The sequence below is a fragment of the Bufo gargarizans genome, chromosome 2 (assembly GCF_014858855.1).
Source record: "Bufo gargarizans isolate SCDJY-AF-19 chromosome 2, ASM1485885v1, whole genome shotgun sequence".
NCBI lineage: Eukaryota > Metazoa > Chordata > Amphibia > Anura > Bufonidae > Bufo > Bufo gargarizans.
In genome coordinates this window covers 693289178-693312634 of record NC_058081.1, presented here as the reverse complement: position 1 = coordinate 693312634, position 23457 = coordinate 693289178, and the positions used below count along the sequence as shown (strand labels likewise).

General features: G+C 43.0%; 1 protein-coding gene across 4 annotated transcripts in view; it reads right to left on the bottom strand.

Annotated features, from left to right (window-relative positions):
- Window positions 1–6049: 6049 nt before the first annotated feature.
- LOC122927000 (NXPE family member 1-like) overlaps window positions 6050–23457 on the bottom strand; it is a 59235-nt gene continuing 41827 nt past the window's right edge. For all 4 annotated transcript variants that reach the window (XM_044278531.1, XM_044278532.1, XM_044278533.1 and 1 more), the window contains 4 exons: window positions 21945–22633; window positions 19503–19567; window positions 9903–10118; window positions 6050–8382 (listed from right to left, as the gene is read on the bottom strand). In XM_044278531.1, the coding sequence (XP_044134466.1) occupies window positions 7847–8382; window positions 9903–10118; window positions 19503–19567; window positions 21945–22633 (1506 nt within the window). In that variant the 3' untranslated portion in view covers window positions 6050–7846. The remainder of the gene's footprint in view (window positions 8383–9902; window positions 10119–19502; window positions 19568–21944; window positions 22634–23457) is intronic.

The window sequence follows — 23457 nt, the reverse complement described above, 5'->3', positions numbered from 1 at the left end:
TCTATTGTGACCCGAGCAGTGGGGTACTCTCTGGTTTCTCCATGTATGCATAGTACCCCAACAGTATGTCCACTGTATGTCCCAGGGTTTACCAGAGAGCCATGTACCAAGGTCACCAAGCTCCCAGAGTCCAACAGCGCCTCAGCTGTACAACCTCCTATGGACACAGTACACATTTGAGGTTCTAACTTAGACACAGTTTCTGCAGAATACACGGGCTGTGCAAACAGAGAAATACGTCTGGACATATTGCAATCCATTGGCTCAGTTGTGAGGGGGCAATTAGCAACCACATGTCCAAATTCATGACACCGCCAGCACTGTACACGGTACTGTTCCCCATTTTGGGACCCTGGCCTGGACCTCCAGGTCCCAGCGGAACGTGGCCCAGCTGGCTCCCCCTTTAAGCCATCTCCCCTTAAAGCATTTCTCACATCTCTAGCAATTGGTACAGTCTTACCAGTAGACTTCGGGGACCTGCTGTCCCTGGGGCTGGCATACCTGGACGACGCTTGGAGTATGTCCTCTGTAGCACTGTACTGCTCCACGAGACTCACCAATTGGTCAGCCGTTGTAGGTCCTCCTTGTCCAATCCAGCGCTGGATCTTGGGGGGTACTGACCTGATGAACTTATCCAGGACAACTCTCTCTACAATTTGACCTGGGGTACATTCCTCAGGCTGCAGCCATTTTCTCACAAGATGGATCAGATCGTGCATCTGTGAACGGGGTGGCAAGCTCTCAGAGAAAGTCCAGTTGTGCACACGGCCTGCACGCACATGCATGTTTACTCCAAGTCGAGCAAGTACCTCACCCTTAAGTTTTGCATAATTTCTCGCATCTGGCTCACCCAAATCGTAGTAGGCCACCACATCCGCCCACTGGTCGACTGGTAACTTTTCACGCTCTGCTACTCTCTCAAAGACCATGAGATAGGTTTCCACGTCATCTGTGGGCGTCATCTTTTGGAGTGAACTTTGTACCGCAGCCCGTGCTGTTGGTAACGCTCCCCGGCTTCCTGACACGGCAGCATTTTCACCGGTAAGTCGCAAAGCCGCCATTGCCTCACTCAGCACCACCATTTTCTCCATTAATTGGCGATTCATCTCATCCTGCCTGGCCTGTGCCTGGTGCTGTCGTTTGTCAGACTGTGCAAAGTTTTGCTGCTGCTGCAACATCAGCTGTTGCTGTTGAAGGATAGCTTGTCCAAACTGTTTGCCAAAGTCCTCCATTACACCAGACGTGAAGTGAACTGGCAGGTCTGTGCAACAAACTTTTTAGGTGTTTGTCTCTTTAAGACTGCATTTTTGGATCCAACTGCCCGCATCCTCCACCATATGTGGGGGTTAGCTCAATAGTAGTGGGCACAGCAGTCAGAGACAGTGACACAATGGCACAGTTCACACAGGGATTTGCCTGTTTTCTTTATTTTCGTCCACAAACAAAATATAAGACCTTTACATTCAGGCAAAGATACAAAATAAATTCCTGCTCGGCTGAGCACTAACTAAACAGAAAAATCACCCTTTCTATACGGGCGGCCTACTACCAGCCACACGACACAATTCAAAATAAACTCACAGTGTCCTTTTTGTTGCTTTAGCAGACTTCTGTAGCAGTGGTAAAAGCCAGTCAGTTCAACCAGTCCCCACCCAGACATGCTCATAGTGCAAACCTTTATAGCCCAGAAACGAGCTGAGATCCATCACCTGGCTGAGAGCTCTATATGAAACCCGTTTTGGACAGGAAGGGAATGAGGAGCCCCACTACCAACCTGCATCCTCATTCCATTAAATCCAGGCCCGACAACACCATTTACCAAAGTCCTCAGCAAACTGTTTTGCTAAGGCAGACCAGCTTTTCCTGGATTTCTGATATCTCACCCAGTTTCCTAGTTGAGATATCCACCTCCTGTAGCATGGTATGTGAAAGAAACCTAGGGGAAATATAACGATTCGCTACTACTTTTCCAGTCACTCTCTCACAATATATATATATATATATATATATATATATTGACCCTGAATGGCCAAGTGGGAATATATATTGCATTGTATATATATGTATATATGTCCCCTGTATTATACATATATATTTAATTGTATGGGCCCAGTATATGCCCCCAGGTTGTGTATGTGTGTTTATACATAGATATAGATACATGCATTCTATATGTATGATATATATTATACTTATCACTAATATTGCCCCTCAATAACGGGTGCCCCCCCCCCCGATAAATCCTTCTGCAGGTGCATGCCAGCGTGCCTGCAGGGGGAAGACGCCGCCTGGATAACTGGACAGATATGTCCAGTTGCGGGCACATCAAAGACAGAGGATCAAAGAGATCCTCTGCCTTTTGCTAAACACCTCTGGCAGGGCCGGAGATGTTTTGCATAACAGGGACAGGGTTCCCATGCCGCGTACCTCCGGCGCTCTTACAGCACCGGAGATACGTGGTCACTTCACAGGCAGGAGGATCAAAGCGATCCTCCACCTGGAAGCGCCAGCCCATGTGTACTTGCCTGCAGGCGTGCGCGAGAGCGAGCGCCACCGGATTTAAATAGTCTGGCGGCGGAGTGCTCAGGAGGTGAGTTGAGCCAAGCAGCCCACCTGAGAAGCTAGAACCATGCCCAGGACAACGAGCAAGCGAGAATTAACCCCTGGAAGATGAGCAAGCGAGGATCATCCCCTGGGAACGAGCATTGGCCCCTTGATGGCTGAGTAACCCTTTCCCTAGCCCCCTAGACCAACGAGCATTATAATTAACCCCTTTATTGCTCCCTATATTATTACCCCTGCCCTGCATTGCCCTGATCATTAACCCCTGCAATATTACCCCTGCCCTGCATTGCCCTGATCATTATTATACCCTGTATTATTAACCCCTTATTATTCCCCCTGCCCTGCATCAATATTTGCATTTACCCCTACCTTGACATAACCTTGTGTTAACCCTTTCCCACTGCCACAAATATCCCTGCAATATTAACCCCTATATTACAACACCCCTGTATTAAATCCTACAATCTCCTGTATTGAATTAACCCCTTTTATCCTGTAGGGACACCGTGTAGTTAGGTTTGGGAGGGTGATGCTATTACGTGTGTGTTTGAGGCCTCATGCACAGGACCATTCCATTTCTTGCGGTCCGCAAACCACGGATCCGCAAAAAACAGAAGCCGCCCGTGTGCTTTCCACAATTTGCGGAACGAAACGGGCGGCCCATTGTAGAAGTGCCTATTCTTGTCCGCAAAACGGACAAGAATAGGACATGCTATATTTTTTTTGCGGGGCCTCGGAACGGAGCAACGGATGCGGACAGCACACGGAGTGCTGTCCGCATCTTTTGCGGCCCCATTGAAGTGAATGGGTCCGCACCAGAGCAGCAAAAACTGCGGCTCGGATGCGGACCCGAAAAACGGTCGTGTGCATGAGGCCTGAGTGTATATTTTAGATAGATTGTGGGGTGGAATTGTAGTGGGGAGTGTATAGGGCTAGTGTATTTAGGTGTATTGTATTGCGGTGTGCGTCTATATGTATATATATTTATATAACTATTGATGTAAATATATATAGCAGTAAAAAATTGACTGTAAACTTTTGATTGTTTAATAAATAATTGATTGTACAAATACAGCTTATAGTCTTTTGTCGCCGCCATATCACAGTGCACGCAGTTCAGGAAAAGGGAGGGCAACAGGTAGAAACAAGAATAAATAGGCAGAGGCAACAATAGGTGACTTACACTTATTTATGAATAATAATTATTAATATTAACTCCAAATATTAATAATTAATATTCCCTATTATAACTGCCAAAAAAGTGAAATTTTGAAATTCCATCTCCATTTTCCTTTAATTCTTGTGGAACACCTAGAGGGATAACAACGTTCGTAAAATCTGTTTTGGGTAACTTGAGGGGTGTAGTTTCTACAATGGGGTCATTTATGGGTGGTTTCTAATATGTAAGCCCCACAAAGTGACTTCAGACCCCAACTGGTCCTTAAAAAGTTGGGTTTTGGAAATTTTCTTAAAAATTTTAAGAATTGTTTCTAAAATTCTAAGCCTTAAAAATTTTTTACAAAAATGATGCCAACATAAAGTAGACATATGGGGAATGTTAAGTAATAAATATTTTATGAGGTATCACTTTTTGTTTTAAAAGCAGAGAAATAGAAATTTTGAAAATTGTGAATTTTTCTAAATGTTTGGCAAATTTGGGATTTTTTCATAAATAAAGGTGAAATATATTGACTCAAATTTATGACTATCATGAAGTACAATGTGTCACGAGAAAACATTCTTAGAATGGCTTGGATAAAGGGTTCATGTACAAAACAAAAGTAACTGGCTAATATGCAACTGAAACACTAGGAGTCAGGGCCCTGCTTGCAAGAGCTTACAATCTATGAGGAATTGGGGGTGACACATCAGCTGGTTATTTGCCGGATGGGGCTGTGTTATGTTAGCCGCACTAACTGTACTGGGCAATACACGTCCCGGCCCGATGTTCGTCCGTCACTAGTTGTCAGCATAGAGATGGTATCGAAAGCCAAATCTACTGATAGTCTGTCCGATGGGGGCTGTCTAGAGGGAGAAGAGTAGAGGACCTAGTACTGAGCCCTGAGGAACGCCAACATCAAGAGGAAGAGGAGAAGAAGAAGAACCAGTGAATAATACACTAAATGAGCGGCCAAAGAGATGGGAAGAGAACCAAGAAAGAGCCATGTCCTTAAGACCAATTGAGTGGAGCATAGTGAGGAGGAATTTATGGTCTACAGTATCAAATGCTGCAGTGAGATCCAGCAGAATCAGTAGAGTATAATCACCATTTCTTTTTGCTGTTGGGAGATCATTAGACACTTTAGTAAGGGCAGTTTCTGTACAGGGAAGAGGGAGAAAGGCAGATTTTAAGGGTTCAAGAAGAGAGTTTGCAGAGAGATAGCTTATTAAGGGCTCTTTCACATCTGCGTTCTTTTCTTCCGGCATAGAGTTCCGTCGTCGGGGTTCTATGCCGGAAGAATACTGATCAGGATTATCCTAATGCAGTCCGTCCTTCAGGATGCATCAGGATGTCTTCCGTTACAGAACGTTTTTTGGCCGCAGCAAATAGCGCAGCATGCTGCGCTTTTTGCTCCGGCCAAAAATCCGGAACACTTGCCGCAAGGCCGGATCCGGAATGAATGCCCATTGAAAGGCATTGATCCGGATCCGGCCTTAAGCTAAACGTCTTTCGGCGCATTGCCGGATGCGACGTTTAGCTTTTTCTCAATGGTTACCATGGCTGCCGGGACGCTAAAGTCCTGGCAGCCATGGTAAAGTGTAGTGGGGAGCGGGGAGCAGTATACTTACCATCCGTGCGGCTCCCGGGGCGCTCCAGAGTGACGTCAGGGCGCCCCACGCGCATGGATGACGTGATCGCATGGATCACATGATCCATGCGCATGGGGCGCTCTGACGTCACTCTGGAGCGCCCCGGGAGCCGCACGGACTGTAAGTATACTGCTCCCCCGCTCCCCACTACTACTATGGCAACCAGGACTTTAATAGCGTCCTGGGTGCCATAGTAACACAAAGCATTTTGAAGACGGATCCGTCTTCAAATGCTTTCAGTACACTTGCGTTTTTCCGGATCCGGCGTGTAATTCCGGCAAGTGGAGTACACGCCGGATCCGGACAACGCAAGTGTGAAAGAGGCCTTAGCAAGAGTAGACAAGACATTCAAGGAGTTTAGAGATGAAGGGGATGTTAGAAACAGGTCGGTAGTTAGCAGCACATGTCAGATCAAGCGATGGTTTCTTTAGTAGTGGGTTTACAGAGTGTTTGAATAAGGAGGGAAAGATACCAGAAGAGATCGGTTAAAACGTTAGGTGAGTGATGACAGCTGGGGAGAGGGACTGAAGAAGGTGTGATGGAATAGGATCACTGCTACAGGTCGTGGGTCGAGAGAAGCCTGGAGACTTCTTCCTCTGTTATAGGGTCAAAAGAGGAGAGAGAGCATGTGAAGGAATCGGAGGGGAGGAGGATTGAAATTATTTAGGGACTGGGAGATTATTTCCTACTTGATACTGCCAATCTTGTCTCTGAAGTAAGTGGCCATGCCATCAGCGCAGAGGTCAGTGACAGGTTCTGGAACTTTAGGGCTTAGAAGAGAATAAAAAGTGTCAGAGTCGTTTGGGTTATTTGAGAGTGAGGAGATGAGAGAGTACTTTTGTTTGGCAATGTTGAGAGCCGAATTGTATGTTTTGAGCATACATTTATAGTGGAGGAAGTCTGCTGATATTCTCGATTTTCTCCATAAGTGTTCTGCACATCTGGAGCAGCGCAGTAGAAAACGTGTTTCAGATGTGTGCCAGGGTTTCCGTGTTCTGTGTCGAGAGGAACAGATTGATATTGGAGCAACTTCATCTAGGGTGGTTTTGAGGGTCTGGTTGTAATGATTGGCAGCCAAGTCTGGACAGGGGAGGGAAGAGATTGGGGTAAGAGCTAATTGTAGGGTGTTAATAAGTTGCTGGCAGTTAATGGTCTTTAGGTTTCTGTAAGTGCGAAAAGTAGGATTGTCATGAGAAAAATGAGATGTCTTAATGGTAAATGAAAGAAGATTGTGGTCAGAAAGTGGGAACAATAAGTTACTAAAGTTTGAGACTGAGATCAAGTATATTTCCCTGTTCATGCATGGCAGAGGAAGTAAGTTGTGATAGGCCAAGACAGGAGGATAAAGAAAGAAAGTGAGCGGCTGATGGGGAGATAGGATCATCAATGGGGATATTTAAATCACCCATAACAAGAGTTGGTGATTCAGAAGATAGGAAGTGAGGAAACCAAGCTGCAAAGTGATCCAGAAATTGGTGGGGGGAGCCTGGGGGACGATAGACAACTGCAACTCTCAGGGGGGAATGGATGGAAGAGTCTAATGGTGTGAACCTCAAAAGAGGGGAATGTGAGAGAGGGTACAAGGGGAATGACCTGAAACATGCACTGTGGAGAAAGTAATATGCCTACTCCTCCACCGTGCCTGTCATCAGATCTGGGGGTATGGGAGAAGTGAAGTCCACCATAGGATAGGGCAGCGGGGGAAGCAGTGTCAGAGGGTTGAAGTCAAGTTTCTGTAAGGGCCAGCAAGTTCAGAGAGTGTGAGAAGAAGAAATCGTGGGTAGTTTATTATGAACCGACCATGCGTTCCAGAGTGCGCAGCTAAAAGAGACTGGAGGGGATGTGCAGTGAACATTAATCAGATTTTTTGGGTTTCTGTGTAAGGCAGAGGAGAAGCTGAAGTTAGCAACAGAGGGAGGGCCAGGATTCAGTGAAATACCCCGTGCAGCTAGTAGCTGGAGAACAGAAAGAGACAGCAAGTGGGTGAAAGATTTATATTGGTGTTTTTTATGCTGCACTGTGGAGGAAGATAGTTAATGGTGATGTATGATGGTATAAAGTGTATGGGAACTGAACAAGGGTGAGGGAAGGAGGAAGGAACTGATGTGGAGAGAAGGGACAGAGGGTGGAAGGTGTGGTTGGTTTTAAAGGTAGACAGCCATAGCAATGAGAAGAGTAGCCAGAGCCTGAGTGAAACAATATTGTAGCATACAGCTACATAGCTGCTGTATATCTTTCTCTAGATAGTGGAGAAGAAAATTGTGAGGGCATTACATACTTTATGTATCTCTGGGGCTATATGTGAGGGACTATTTTCTGTTCAGGGACAAAATAAATTAACAAGAGTTAAGGACAATGCATCCTGGGAGATGAAGATGCCTAATGAGCTGCTGTCCACCCACAGAAATGGAAAAAAGTCTTCGAGATTGGTGACTAAAAAAAACAGTTTTACACTTGTGGTATAACCATTTTAACAGATATACGTCATCAGCATTTTAATCTCATTCTCAATAACATTTTCCGAAGGATGAATCTCATTGGTATCAAATGAGTTGGTCATGTCCCAGCCATTAACAAAGCCAATATTGAGGCCCTTGAATACCATTTCCATGATAAAATAGTGTATAGATGCATGAAAATCACTCATTGTTTCAAAATTTTTCTTCATGGGGCTTGTGTTCTCGGTTTTAATTATCACTTTGGTTTCCGGGCTTCTAAGGAACAGACGCTCTATAGCCCGGCGTGTATTGCAGAGTCTCTTAATGAAGTAATAGACGGGGTAGGCTCTGAAGTGCACTCCAATGTTCAGTACGATCACAGTTCTCTTATCACCTCTTATTAAGTCGATTTCACGAGCAATGGTGCGCTCCTCTTTCCATGATTGATACGAGCTGCTGATAAAAGGGTAGGTGTGCCTCTTCCAAGACATTTTCATATTGTTGTTCACATCGAAGCCTAAAAGCTGACGTGCCCAGTTATCTTCATGGAGAATGAACGGTTTCAGTGCTACGCAAGAAAGGATTGCATGGATTTAGATTGTGTTGGAAAATATATTGCTAGAAATCCATGTATAAAAGGGTGAATGCACACATGGCAGATTTGTTGCAGACATTTCTGTGGCCATCCTGTTTATCCAAAAGTAGCTTGCATGAATCCATGTGTCTGTGGCCACCAAAACCCCTGTCAGATGAATGAAAATTATAAACCTTTTAAAGGGGTTGCCCCAGAATGACCACTTATCATTAATCCCCACGAAAGGCGATAAGTGCCTGATTGGTGGGGCTCTAACCAATGAGACCCTTACTAATCACAACAATGAGCGTCCCTTGTTTCCCAATGAACATGAGTGGTGGTCACGCCATTCAAACTCTATGGGACTTATAGAGATAGCCGGAAGTCCGATAGAGTTCAGCATGCTCAACCATGGCTCTACTCAAATAGTGGCCGTGGGACTCCCGATCCCAGCAATCAGACTCACAATGATATATTGTCATTCTGGGACAACCCAGTTAAGGTACATGACCTGGGGCACCAAATTCACACTTAGATTACGTCATGGAAATCCATGATCTCGTCATTTTGTCTCAAGGGTCTTCTGACAGCACTTTATATTAAAGTGGTTTAGTGAGACCCTGTAACTAAGGACCTATCCTCTAGATAGATCATCAGTATCCGATCGGTGGGGTCCAACACCCAGGACCTCAGCTGATCAGCTGTTTAAGAAGGCACTGGCATCCTCAGTAGCCCTGCAGCCTTCTCTCATATCACCAAGCACAGTGCCGTACATTGTATAGTGGCTGTGCTTTGTATTGCAGCACAGCTCCATTCTCTTTATTGAGACAGTAGCCGCCACTTCTGCAGCTTTATTTTTCTCTCTAGCTGCCACCACTCTGTTCCTGAGAAATTGGTTTTGGCCATATAACATTAAGAGGGCCAAGATTTAAGATCTGCTCTAGCACTTTCCGTGTCAATTGGACAGTGTCCGAGTATTGAGGATCGCTCCTTAATTTAGCACCTCCTTGACAACACATGACCTTATAAGCATATCTGATGAATAAACTAACAGCACTGATTGCTTGGGAACTGGATCGGGGGGGGTGGGGGTTGGGGTTTTTCGATTAGCATAAGCAGTGGCGGCTATACTCAGTAAAAGCTAGCCCCTAAATAAAATATACTTCCAAGTCATTTCCATCTCATAGTTTCTCTTGCTAAAATTATTAACTTATTTTCATGACAATATGTTTTAACCAAGTTTTTGGAATATCCAGTAGGGGTAAGGCCACACAGTCAGGTTTCTGCTTGCAGTTTTAGAAGCTAAAATCAGGAATGGATCAATAAAATAGAGAAAATATTAAAGACAGGCAGAATGTCTCCACTTTTTCAAATTTGTTCTTAGTTTTGGCTCCCAAAACTGCACGCAGAACCATAACCATGGCCTTACCCTAAATTCCATATACATTGTTTTTGGAGAGGATAATCCTATAGATTTTGCATGATCTGAAATTTTGACTTAATGCATAACTTACTCTTGACATGGTTCTGAAAGTAAAACATCCACATTCTTAAAGTTGAGTCTCCCAAAAGGTAAATGAACTTATGTGTGAAGCACTTATGAAGCTCATCCAAGGTTTTATAGGTCAGCGCCCTGCATCCCTTTGGGTGCCACACATCTTTTATAACATATCCACTGGGGTACTCCAACTCTGTTCCAATTTTGCAAGTTTCATTAATGAGACTAATACCTGTTAAAAAATCGTCACAATAACATTTGTCAAAACATTTTCGTAGCTGGACATTGGCGACTGTAAACCCAATCCTGAATAAGGGCTAATTACCTCCCAAAACATTGTATTTGATACTTTAAAAGTGTTTTATCATCTTCGACATTAGTAGCATATTGCTGGGATATACCTTCAATATCAGATCCCACCACTGGGACCCACACCTATCTCAAGAACGGGCCCTTGAAAATGAAGGAGAGTGTACCACGTATGCGCAGTGTGCTCTCCATTTCTATGGGAGTTCTGGAATTGGGAGATACTATGTCTCCTTGGGGAGAGCACCTTAAGAGGCTTATAGGCCATTCATGCTCCTCTGGAATTCTGGGACAAAAGGGATGCAAATTTGCTTTTAGCAAGCGCTGCCTCTAATGCCAGCAGATGTAAGGCAGCTATCCTATAAGTCAATATTCGACCAATTTCTGAACTAGGCCTCTCACCCAGTTAGGCCGATACTCTCTGCTCTGCATTGATAAAGGGCAATCACCCCGAAACAGCTGTCTGCTGATGAGATGCTGGCTTATTTATTATCCCAGTCATGTCTCAAGGCCTATTTACAGGTTTGAACATTGACTTATACTGTAGGATAGCAGCCTTATATCTGGTGACAGTGCTCAGCTATTTTTAGAACTCCAATAGAAATGAATGAAGGGTGGCTAGGCATGTGTGGCTGCCCTCAATTCACTTGGGAGGTCCCTTTCTGGAGTTAGGAATAGGTCTCAGAGGTGGGACCCGGACCTATTTGATGTTGGTTGCATTTCCTAGCGATTTGTCATCAATGTCTAAGGTGAGACAACCCCTTTAACTTCACCAATGACCATAGTACATTCTTAATTTGCACTAATATTCACATAAGAGCTATCCCTAATTCTGGAATTGCTTGACTCAACACAGAAGGCTAAAAAATATTTTTGAAACAAGCACTATTGCACAGAAGCTGTGCTGTTGAGGGTCTCTGAGCAGCTTGAGGATCTGTAGTTGATAAATGCATGGAGATAACAAACAAAACCACGATCCGAGGTGTATCGCAATTCAGGTAAATCAAAAAATAGATGAAAGATGCAAATCTGCCAGTGAGGCTGGTCATACACTTTAGATGAGGCTACTTTCACGCTTGTGTTTACATTGTCCGGCATTGACTTTCAATGGTGTTCATGACGGATCCGTCATTGCTATTTTAAACATAATACAACCGGATCCGTTCATAACAAATACAGCCGGTTATATTATCACAAACAGAAGCGTTTTTGCTGATCCCTGCTGGATCAGGCAAAAACGCAAGTGTAAAAGTAGCCTAAATCAGTTTGTTTGTCAGATAGCTATCTCTCTCAATCCCCCCCATATACAGTATATGCATGTTTGGCCAAGTCAGCCTTTAATTTGAATGAGGAGAGGGGTGTAAAGACACATTTACATGTGCTGACCTGGCAGGCAATTATCGTGAAGAGATTATTCCTTCCCAATGATTGCCTGCTCATCAGTAGAGTTAAAAGCTGCATTTACATGTAGCAGTCTCCTCCAGTGTATGGGAACAAGTTTCAAAATGGCACATTTTTTTTGCAGATTTTCCATTTTAATCAATTTTTTCCTGTAACACAACAAGGATTAACAGCAAAACAAACCTCAATATTTATTATCTTGATTCTGCAGTGTTTAGAAACACCCCATATGTGATTGTACGCTGCTGTATGGGCAAACTCCAGGGCTCAGAAGGGAAGAAGCGACATATGGATTTAGCAGGCTAGAATTTGCAGACATGGGGATACATTTATGAAGTCCAAAGATTTAGACGCTGGTCTTTTTTCCCTCCTTCCATGGTGGTTCAACTGCCTACGTTATGTACCTTATGTATGATAAGGTTATAAAACTACAGGGCGCATAAAGGATAACATTTATAATACAAAGATGAGTGATACATTTTAAAGTAATTATTTGTGGGGAGGACTCTGAACAGCCAGCTTCTTTAGCAATGACCTTTTGTGTCAATGACTGCTAGATGACTGTCAAGTCAGCAGTCTTCCCCATGATTGTTTAGCCCACTGAACCAGACTGAGGGACCATTTAAAGGCTTAAGAAACCTTTGCAGTGTTTTGAGTTGACTGTCTACAATATTGAACTTTTTCACAATATTCTAATTTTCTGAGATACTGACCAAAAGTCAAAAACACTCTAAAATATCAATTAAAAATACAGATTGTCCCACAAAAATGAGCTCCCACAAAGCTTGGTAGACAAAAGAAAAGCACACAAAAAAATACATATGTGGTATAGTTTTAATCATACTGACCCAGAGAATAAAGGGCACAAGACAAAACCTGTAAAACTGGTGGAATTGTGTTTTTTTTCCAATTCCACCCCATTTGGATTTTTTCCCCCCTATCCACTACATGGTATGCCATTTTAAATGGTGACAATAGAAAGTACAACTTGTCCTGCAAAAAATAAGCCCTCTTTTGGCTATGTGAACAGAAAAATACAAAAAAATGATGGCTCCTTAAGGACAGGGAAGAAAAATAAAACCGCAAAAATGAAAAACCTCCGGTATCCAAGAGGTTAAAAGGCATCATACCTGGAAGACTCTCATTTTGTTTCTCTTAGGGCTCATGCACACGACCGTATGCCCTCCGAGACATACGGTCCGTGAGCAGGTCATATGTCCCAGAGCGGCATACATCATGCGCATGGGAGTACACAGCATCATAGATTACAATTATGCTGTGCACGTCAGGCCACCCGCGGGCCATTGTCCCGCACTCATAAGATCTTATCATAGCCTTCTGTATTCCACATAGAGATCTTAGGCTCCTCTCTTTTCCAACACCTTCCCCACCTTCTCAATAAAAACTCCTTATTCTGGTGCCATTGCAGTGTCTACTGCTACTACACCTAATACTGTTCATAAAACTGTGTTGCTCAGCAAATAGTGCCCCTGACAATGATAGTGCCACAAATATAATGCCTTCCCCCCAAAAAAAGAAATAATAGTTCCAAGCTGATTGAAGCTAATTATGTCCAACAGTAGCGATGTCTGCTAAGTGCCCTAATAATAATTTTGTCTCTTCACAGTGAAGAGTAAAGTAGAGTACCACCAATAGTATTAATGCCCATGTGGGTAAACTGGGAACTTAAAGTAGAGTTGGAAAAAACTAACAGTGGTCCCATATTGTAGTATGGGCCAAAACCATTGGGTCGGCAATACCATAACTCAGCACTAAATACTGCCCTAGCAGAGCCAAACAGCAAATTTTAACACACCATACTGTCCCAGCAGCACAAAATACTTCCCCAGAACCTGCCATCTGTGGTGGCCAGTGCCAGCTGCCGTGTTCTGTTCTCCTCCTCTTCCAGTTGTTGGAAGGCAAGGTTGAGGAGGTAAGATACAAGTCACAGCACTGAGCCAGCCCTACCTTCATGGGCGTAGGAAGAGGGGGGGATGGGGGGGACGGATCCCCCCAGGAAATAATGCGGGGGGGACAGGTATGGTCAAATCCCCCCCAGCGGCAGCGGGGCAATGTGTGCGGTGGCGGCGGGGCAGGCACTGAGATGAGCGCTTCCATTGTGGAAGCGAAGCGCTCATCTCCATAGTGATCTGTTTGTATCGCCGTCCTCAGGACAGCAATACAAACAGAAGGCTGCGGAGGAGCAGGGCAGGGAGGTGTGTCCCTTTCCTGTTCCTCTGATAGGCTGCCGGCCTAGTAGTCTAGACTACTAGGCCGGCAGCCTATCAGAGGCCGGCGTAGGCGGCGCAATGACATCATCGCGCCACCTGAGCCGTACAGCGCTGGAGTCAGGACACAGGCCGGAAGAGGCCTGCATTTCATCGCTCCAAAGAGGTAAGTATAAGTGTTAATTTTTTTTTAACTATATACAATACTTCGTTTTTTTACTGGCACATAATGGGGGGGCCCTATTACTGGCACATAATGGGGGGGGGCCCCGGTTATTACTGGCACATATTGGGGGGTCTGGTATTACTGTCACATGATTGGGGGGGGTCTGGTATTACTGGCACATGATTGGGGGGGTCTGGTATTACTGGCACATGATTGGGGGGGTCTGGTATTACTGGCACATGATTGGGGGGGGTCTGGTATTACTGGCACATGATTGGGGGGGGTCTGGTATTACTGGCACATGATTGGGGGGGTCTGGTATTACTGGCATATGATATGATTGGGGGGGTCTGTTATTACTGGCACATGATTGGGGGGGCCTGTTATTACTGGCACATGATTGGGGGGCTGTTATTACTGGCACATAATGGGGGCCCTGTTATTACTGGCACATGATTGGAGGGCCCTGTTATTACTGGCACATGATTGGGGGGGTGTTATTACTGGCTGATGAGAGGCACTAGGGGGGCTGATGAGAGGCACTGGGGGGGCTGATGAGAGGCACTGGGGGCTGCTATGAGGCATGGGGCTCTTATCTGAGGTCTGATTGGGGGTCATTCATATTGGGGTCTGAGCTGAGGTGTGATCTGAGGCCTTATTAACATTGGGGATCTTATTGGGGCTGTTAGCTGAGGTCTGATTAACATTGGGGGTCTGATTGATGGTCTGAACTGAGGTGTAATGAAAAATATTTTTTTCTTATTGTGCCCACTTCCAGCCCGGAGCCCAGCTGCCCAGAGCACTGATCCGGAGCAGCTTGGAGAAAAAGGCCTCACAGTCTCCCACACTGAATAAGGGGGGAGGGGTGCCAGAGAAAGTACCCGGAATAACTGAAATATAGTCCAATATAATTTCTGTGACCTGATAAACTGTTCCTTTTGCATTTTCTTTTGTTGTGAGATTTTTCACACACACGCACACTTAAAATTTAACGATAAACAACTCGCAGTTTACTGAATAAGAATATACTCGGCGAGCAAAAATGCTATCCCCCAGATTTTTGGGGGTTCCTACACCCATGCCTACCTTCACCATCCTGCTTGGTATTTCATCACTAGCAAACAAACAGTCCTATATACAGTACTTCTTACATCCAGCAATGTCTTTGACATATTCTATTTACTTGTCTTCTCCAATTGGCCCAGACCACCATGGTAACTTCATTCAGCCACATCTCATCTCTGCAGCATTTGTCACGCAGATAGCTTGGTTTCTTGACCTTTCTATTATCCTCCCCACCTTTTCAACACAAACTTTCCACCCTGTGCACATTGTGCTCTCCAATGTCCCCAAATACTACAGAAAAATTATTAGTAGTAATAGTACTAGTAGTAATACCCACAGTAGTGCCCCCAGTAACAATGATGCATTATAAAATTCTCCCAATAATAATAATGCCCCTATAGTGTCCCAGTATTAATAATGCTTCCTATAGCGCCTCCAGAAATAATAATGCTCCCTATTGTGCCCCCAGTAATAATGATGCCCCTATACTGCCCACAGTATTAAAATACCCCCTATAATGCTCTCTTAGCTCGGAGTGTTTTCACTTTGTGTTGGTTATCTAATAACTAGAGATGAGTGAATTTCCGCTTATGAAATTCGTTCACACTTTGTTTGTTGGTAAAAGGTGAATTGCGTTATGGATTCCGTTACCACGGACCATAAGCAATTCTATGACGGAATGCATAACAGAATACCTTTAGAAGTATTCCGTTATTCATTCTGTCATAATAGAAGTTGGAGTAACCACCCTGAAAAGAGCGACCCCACTCCACGGGGGTTACCTGTTGTGTTACTAGATGGCCCTAAATGTCCAATGATCCTGTAGTTTCAACACATTTTTTCCTAGAGATAACCAAAGGTTCTTCAGGGGACTCAATTAGTTGCTTGATAGATATGATAGATCAGATACTGACACCCCTCGTTAGTTGTCCAGGCCTAGTCCTGACATTTCCTCTTCCTCTAATCCATAACAGTTCTGCCCAAGTTAGAGAACTTGATCCTGGTGAAGTACTTGTGTCTGTTCCAAATCTGGATGTACTCTGGAGATCATGGATCTAGTGGATTGAGTTACATCAGGAATTTCCACTGTACTGGGACCATTGTTTCTTGTGTATCAATCATTGACACCAGTGTGAGTAGCTGACCTTCTTATACTAGATGGAGACTGGTCTATTCCTGTCTATTCTGCAATGTTATTTTTGTGTTTTTTTAAAATAAAATTATAATAAAAATTATATTTTATGTGGGAACTCTTGCCACTTAAAAGCTAATTTATTTTCTCTCTCTCCAAAATTCGTCCGAATCGAATCAGAAAAAATCCAAATTCGGATCCACCTCACCTTTTTTCACACTCATCTCTAATTGTTCAGTTCCTACTTTTGGATAGTTGTAACATAGTAACATAGTACATAAGGCCGAAAAAAGACATTTGTCCATCCAGTTCGGCCTGTCATCCTGCAAGTTGATCCAGTGGAAGGCAAAAAAAACCTGTGAGGTAGAAGCCAATTTTCCTCACTTTAGGGGAATAAAAAATTCCTTCCCGACTCCAATCAGGCAATCAGAATAACTCCCTGGATCATCGCCCCCTCTCTAGTAGCTATAGCCTGTAATATTATTACACTCCAGAAATGCATCCAGGCCCCTCTTGAATTCCTTTATTGTACTCACCATCACCACCTCCTCCATAGTCTCACTGCTCTTACCGTAAATAATCCTTTTCTATGTTTGTGTACAAACCTTCTTTCCTCCAGACGCAGAGGATGTCCCCTCGTCACAGTCACAGTCCTGGGGATAAATAGATGATGGGAGTGATCTCTGTACTGACCCCTGATATATTTATAGATATTAATTAGATCTCCCCTCAGTCGTCTTTTTTCTAAAGTGAATAGCCCTAATTTTGATAATCTTTCAGGGTACTGTAGTCGCCCCATTCCAGTTATTACTTTAGTTGCCCTCCTCTGGACCCTCTCCAGCTCTGCTATGTCTGCTTTGTTCACAGGAGCCCAGAACTGTACACAGTCCTCCATGTGTGGTCTGACTAATGATTTGTAAAGTGGTAGGACTATGTTCTCATCACGGGCATCTATGCCCCTTTTGATGCAACCCATTATCTTATTGGCCTTGGCAGCAGCTGCCTGACACTGGTTTTTGCAGCTTAGTTTGCTGTTTATTAAAATTCCTAGATCCTTTTCCATGTCAGTGTTACCGAGTGTTTTACCATTTAATAAGTACGGGTGACTTGCATTATTCCTTCCCATGTGCATAACTTTACATTTGTCAGTGTTAAACCTCATCTGCCACTTATCTGCCCAAGCCTTCAATCTATCCAGATCCCTCTGTAGTAGTATACTGTCCTCTTCAGTGTTAATTACTTTACACAGTTTAGTGTCATCTGCGAAAATTTATACTTTACTATGCAAGCCTTCTACAAGATCATTAATAAATATATTGAAGAGAATAGGGCCCAATACTGACCCCTGAGGTACCCCACTAGTGACAGTGACCCAATCTGAGTGTGTACCGTTAATAACCACCCTCTGTTTTCTATCACTGAGCCTGTTACTTACCCACTTACAGACGTTTTCTCCCAGTCCGAGCATTCTCATTTTATATACTAACCTTTTATGTGGTACAGTGTCAAATGCTTTGGAGAAGTCCAGATGCACGACATCCATTGATTCGCTGCTGTCAAGTCTAGAACTTACCTCCTCATAGAAACTGATTAAATTAGTCTGACATGATCGATCCCTCACAAAGCAATGCTGATATGGCGTTATTTGCTTATTTCCGCTAAGATGCTCTAACATAGCATCTCTCAGAAAACCTTCAAACAGTTTACCCACAACAGATGTCAAACTTACCGGCCTATAGTTTCCAGGCTCTGTTTTTGGACCCTTTTTGAATATTGGCACCACATTTGCCATGCGCCAATCCTGTGGGACATTCCCTGTCAATATAGAATCTGCAAATATCAGAAATAAGGGTCTGGCTATGACATTACTTAATTCCCTTAGGATACTGGGGTGTATGCCATCCGGCCCTGGCGATTTGTCTATTTTAATCTTTTTAAGTCGCTGTTGTACTTCTTCCTGGGTCAGACAGGACACTTTTAATGGGGAATTTATTTTTACATTCTGCATGTCATCTGACAGTTTATTTTCCTCAGTGAATACGATGGAGAAAAAATATTTAACAGCTTTGCTTTCTCCTCGTCGCTCTCTGCGACTTCCCCCTCATTACTCTGTAGAGGGCCAACACCTTCAGATTTATACTTTTTAACATTTATATAATTGAAGAACATTTTAGGGTTAGTTTTACTCTCTTTGGCAATTAATCTCTCGGTCTCTAGTTTAAACGCTTTTATTTGTTTTTTATATGTTCTATTTTTTTCCTTATATAGTTTTTCAGTGCTTCCGTGCTACCTTCCTGTTTTAGTGTTTTATATGCTTTCTTTTTGTCATTTATTGCTTTCTTTACAGTTCTGTTTATCCACATTGGTTTCTTTTTGTTCCTTAACCTTTTATTCCCATACAGTATGTACCTCTCACAATGAGATTTTAGGATGCTTTTAAAGATATCCCATTTTGTGGCTGTATTTTTATTTTTGAGGACTTTATCCCATTTAGTTAGGCCTATGGCCTCTCTTAGTTGGCTAAATTTAGCTTTTTTGAAGTTTGGTATTTTTGTTCCTCCCTGTAGAAACGCTCTTTTGAATGATAATTGGAAGGTTATTACTTTGTGGTCACTATTTCCCAGGTGTCCCCCAACCTGCACGTCTGTTGTTCTGTCAGGCCTATTGGTTAATACTAAGTCCAGTATGGCCGTCCCTCTAGTCGGGTCCTGAACCAGTTGGGAGAGGTAATTGTCTTTGATTATTGCCAAGAACCTGTTTCCTTTATGAGATATACAAGTTTCAGTTTCCCAGTCTATATCTGGGTAGTTGAAGTCCCCCATAATAACCACCTCATTATGATTTGCCGCCTTGTCAATCTCATTTAGTAGTAGATTTTCTGTGGACTCTGGTATATTAGGTGGTTTATAGTAAACTCCTATTAGTAATTTATTATTGTTTTTAGCGCCATGTATCTCTACCCACAGTGACTCCACATGTTCATGTCCCTCACTTATATCTTCTCGGACTGTGGGCTTTAGACCGGACTTTACATAAAGGCAAACCCCTCCCCCTCTCCAGTTTTGATGATCCTTTCTAAACAGACTGTAACCCTGTACATTAACTGCCCAGTCATAGCTATCATCCAGCCATGTCTCAGTTATTCCCACTATGTCATGGTCCTCCTCACACATCACTAATTCCAGTTCACCAGTTTTATTAGTCAGGCTTCTGGCATTAGTGTACATACATTTGAGAGGTTTATGTATATTTTTTACCCTACACCTTTCCTTCTGAACTGTTCTAGTCCCTCCTTCCATTCCTCCCCATAGTACTTACTATTCTCACATCGAAATACATGGATGTGGCCAAAGTCTTTTGGAATTTCAACTCTGACATTAGGCCTTAAAATCAAAGAATAAAGAAAGATTAGTTTTGTCTTCTCAAATCACTGAAATAAACATTCCTGGATCTTAAAGTCTTTATTCAGTTTCTTAAAAGGAGTTGTGCCAACTATATCTTAAAGGGGCTATTATGGAATTTATATTGATGACCTATCCTCAGAATAGGTCATCAATATCAGATCTGTGGGGACTTGACACCCGGGACCCCCGGCAATCAACTGTTAGAAGAGCAGTGTGGCCTCTTCCTAGTCCATGTGACATCACCGTACATCGGTCACATGGCCTAGTTGCAGCTCAGCGCCATTGAAGTGAATGGGTCTGAGCTGTAATACCAAGCACAGCCACTATACGAGGTACTGCGCTGTGCTTGGAAAGCTGCTGGGAATCGGCTGGGCTCACTAGAGCTCTGGTGAAGCTGATTGGCAGTAGAGAAGAACACTGGGGAGGCGGTAAAATGGACTAGAAGGCGGTCTAATGACATATGGCACCCATGGGTAGCGGGGAGGACTTCTACGGGAATGTTGGGATAGGTTAAACTGTTTCATATACCATTACATGTCAGTGTATGGCATTTCAGAAACACCTTTTAAGTTACAGCAGCTGGAGATTCTTTTAGTCTGTTGTAACTTGATACAGGCAGCTCTTTTAGGATATATATATATATATATATATATATATATATATATACATACACAGTACAGACCAAAAGTTTGGACACACCTTCTCATTCAAAGAGTTTTCTTTATTTTCATGACTATGAAAATTGTAGATTCACACTGAAGGCATCAAAACTATGAATTAACACATGTGGAATTATATACATAACAAAAAAGTGTGAAACAACTGAAATTATGTCATATTCTAGGTTCTTCAAAGTAGCCACCTTTTGCTTTGATTACTGCTTTGCACACTCTTGGCATTCTCTTGATGAGCTTCAAGAGGTAGTCACCTGAAATGGTCTTCCAACAGTCTTGAAGGAGTTCCCAGAGATGCTTAGCACTTGTTGGCCCTTTTGCCTTCACTCTGCGGTCCAGCTCACCCCAAACCATCTCGATTGGGTTCAGGTCCGGTGACTGTGAAGGCCAGGTCATCTGGCGCAGCACCCCATCACTCTCCTTCATAGTCAAATAGCCTTCACGGTGGGAATCAGGCATGTAGAGTCCATCCGTTCACCTTTTCTGCATCGCACAAAGACACGGTGGTTGGAACCAAAGATCTCAAATTTGAACTCATTAGACCAAAGCACAGATTTACAATGGTCTAATGTCCATTCATTGTGTTCTTTAGCCCAAACAAGTCTCTTCTGCTTGTTGCCTGTCCTTAGCAGTGGTTTCCTAGCAGATATTCTACCATGAAGGCCTGATTCACACAGTCTCCTCTTAACAGTTGTTCTAGAGATGTGTCTGCTGCTAGAACTCTGTGTGGCATTGACCTGGTCTCTAATCTGAGCTGCTGTTAACCTGCGATTTCTGAGGCTGGTGACTTGGATGAACTTATCCTCTGCAGCAGAGGTGACTCTTGGTCTTCCTTTCCTGGGGCGGTCCGCATGTGAGCCAGTTTCTTTGTAGTGCTTGATGGTTTTTGTGACTGCACTTGGGGACACTTTCAAAGTTTTCCCAATTTTTTGGACTAACTGACCTTCATTTCTTAAAGTAATGATGGCCACTCGTTTTTCTTTACTTAGCTGCTTTTTTCTTGCCATAATACAAATTCTAACAGTCTATTTAGTAGGACTATCAGCTGTGTATCCACCTGACTTCTTCACAACGCAACTGATGGTCCCAACCCCATTTATAAGGCAAGAAATCCCACTTGTTAAACCTGACAGGGCACACCTGTGAAGTGAAAACCATTTCAGGTGACTACCTCTTGAAGCTCATCAAGAGAATGCCAAGAGTGTGCAAAGCAGTAATCAAAGCAAAAGGTGACTACTTTGAAGAACCTAGAATATGACATATTTTCAGTTGTTTCACACTTTTTTGTTATGTATATAATTCCACATGTGTTAATTCATAGTTTTGATGCCTTCAGTGTAAATCTACAATTTTCCTAGTCATGAAAATAAAGAAAACTCTTTGAATGAGAAGGTGTGTCCAAACTTTTGGTCTGTACTGTATATATATATATATATATATATATATATATATATAATATATAATATATATGTGTGTAATATGTAAGTGCAGGCATTGTGTATGTATAGCTAAATCTTTGCCCCAGGTGAATAAATGCCTAGCTTTAGCGCTTTTTATGAATATATTGTATGTATTACTATACCGTCCACATGGGTAGAACATCATGGACATAAAACAGTGAGCATAACTATAACATTAGCCTGTGCACATGAAAAATCCATATTGCAAGATGATTAACTTACGCGTCAAATAAGCTCTCTTCAAGACTAGTCAGTAACGTCTTGTGTCTACGCCAGCTCTTCACTTGAGTAAGAGAATCACAGCTAAACCCCTCAGGCTTGATACAATAGAAGTGTTCTTCGTCTTTTTCCTCTTTATACTCACACAGTTCGTTGCCTTCATCAAGGTCAAATCCACACCTTGTCTCGATGTATCGCTGAGACGCTTCGAACTTGCCCACATGGCCTACGTAGCCATGCCATTTATTTCTATAAATCCACAGGGCTGATGCCCCTTCACTTGGGTGCATCATAAAAATTGTAATATTAATTATACCTTCCCAGAATAAGATGAAGTGGACATGATAGGTACCATTATTGAAATCCTCAATCCTCCCGGAAGCTCCCGCCTCGAGCGTGCTTGTTGACATTCTTGCCCTTAAATAGTCTCCACCGTAGGTTTTCCTTCTGCCCACGTAGTCAAACACGTCAACTTGTACTATCAATCGGTCTCCAATACAGTATCGGTCTTTCGGATATTTTAGGAAGGCTTTGCTCTTTTCCGCACTGGTCGATTTCATTTTGTCAGTGATATTTGTCGTGGGGATGGTTTGATCGACCTGATGGTAAATTCTACTTACTGTCTTTTCAATTTCGCTTACTTGCTCCTTTCTTGCAGTTGATAAAAGAATAGGTATTCCTGGTCTGTCACACTTATCCGGAAACAGAAAAGACACGTTTTTAGTTTTAGCTATTTTTTAAGTCTATAAGGAAGTCTAAATAATGAAGAACAGTAACGTTCGGTCAGTGCTGTAATCTGCCAGGACAAATTTTTCCAGATTTTACTCATCCTTGGAAAATTGCTTAACCCAGAAAAATTATTATTGTACTATGTTACTATGAATCGCTGGGGAAGCGTGTGAGAGAATTTTCTAGACCGGAGTTAACGAAAACTGACTGCAGTGCAATCCTGGAAGATGCAGGTACTTAATGGTCACATGGGAGGAGCTGCTGCCCATCTAAAGAAAGTGAAGATACCCGAGCTGCAGAGAGGTGAGTAAAGAAGCTTAAAAGAGTGAAAGTGACACTGGAGAGCTACTTTTCTTTTTTTTTTTTTTGCATTGATATGGTTAACAGTTTCCCAGTGGTGATTTTCCATCTTTGCGTTTTCCTTTTCGAAGGTAAATCGTCCAATTAGATATTTTTCCCATTAAGCCATTCACCTTATGACAAATACTTTTATTATTTAATAGCATGGGTGTTTTGAGATGGTGGATATCATCTTTATTTTTTTATTGCTTATTTTTATTATGGGGAAAGGGGGATTTCAATTTTTTAAAACATCTTTAAAAAATTAACGTTTGTTTATATTAAGTCCCCTTAGAAGATTTGAAAATGTGATCCTTAGATTGCTTCTCCCATAGACTGCAGTGAATTACCATGGTAGATTTACTATGTGCCTAAGGAGCCCTACCACAGGTGGGGCTCTATAGGAACTATTGCTGTAGTAGCCTCGGAGCCTTTAGAAGACTAGAGA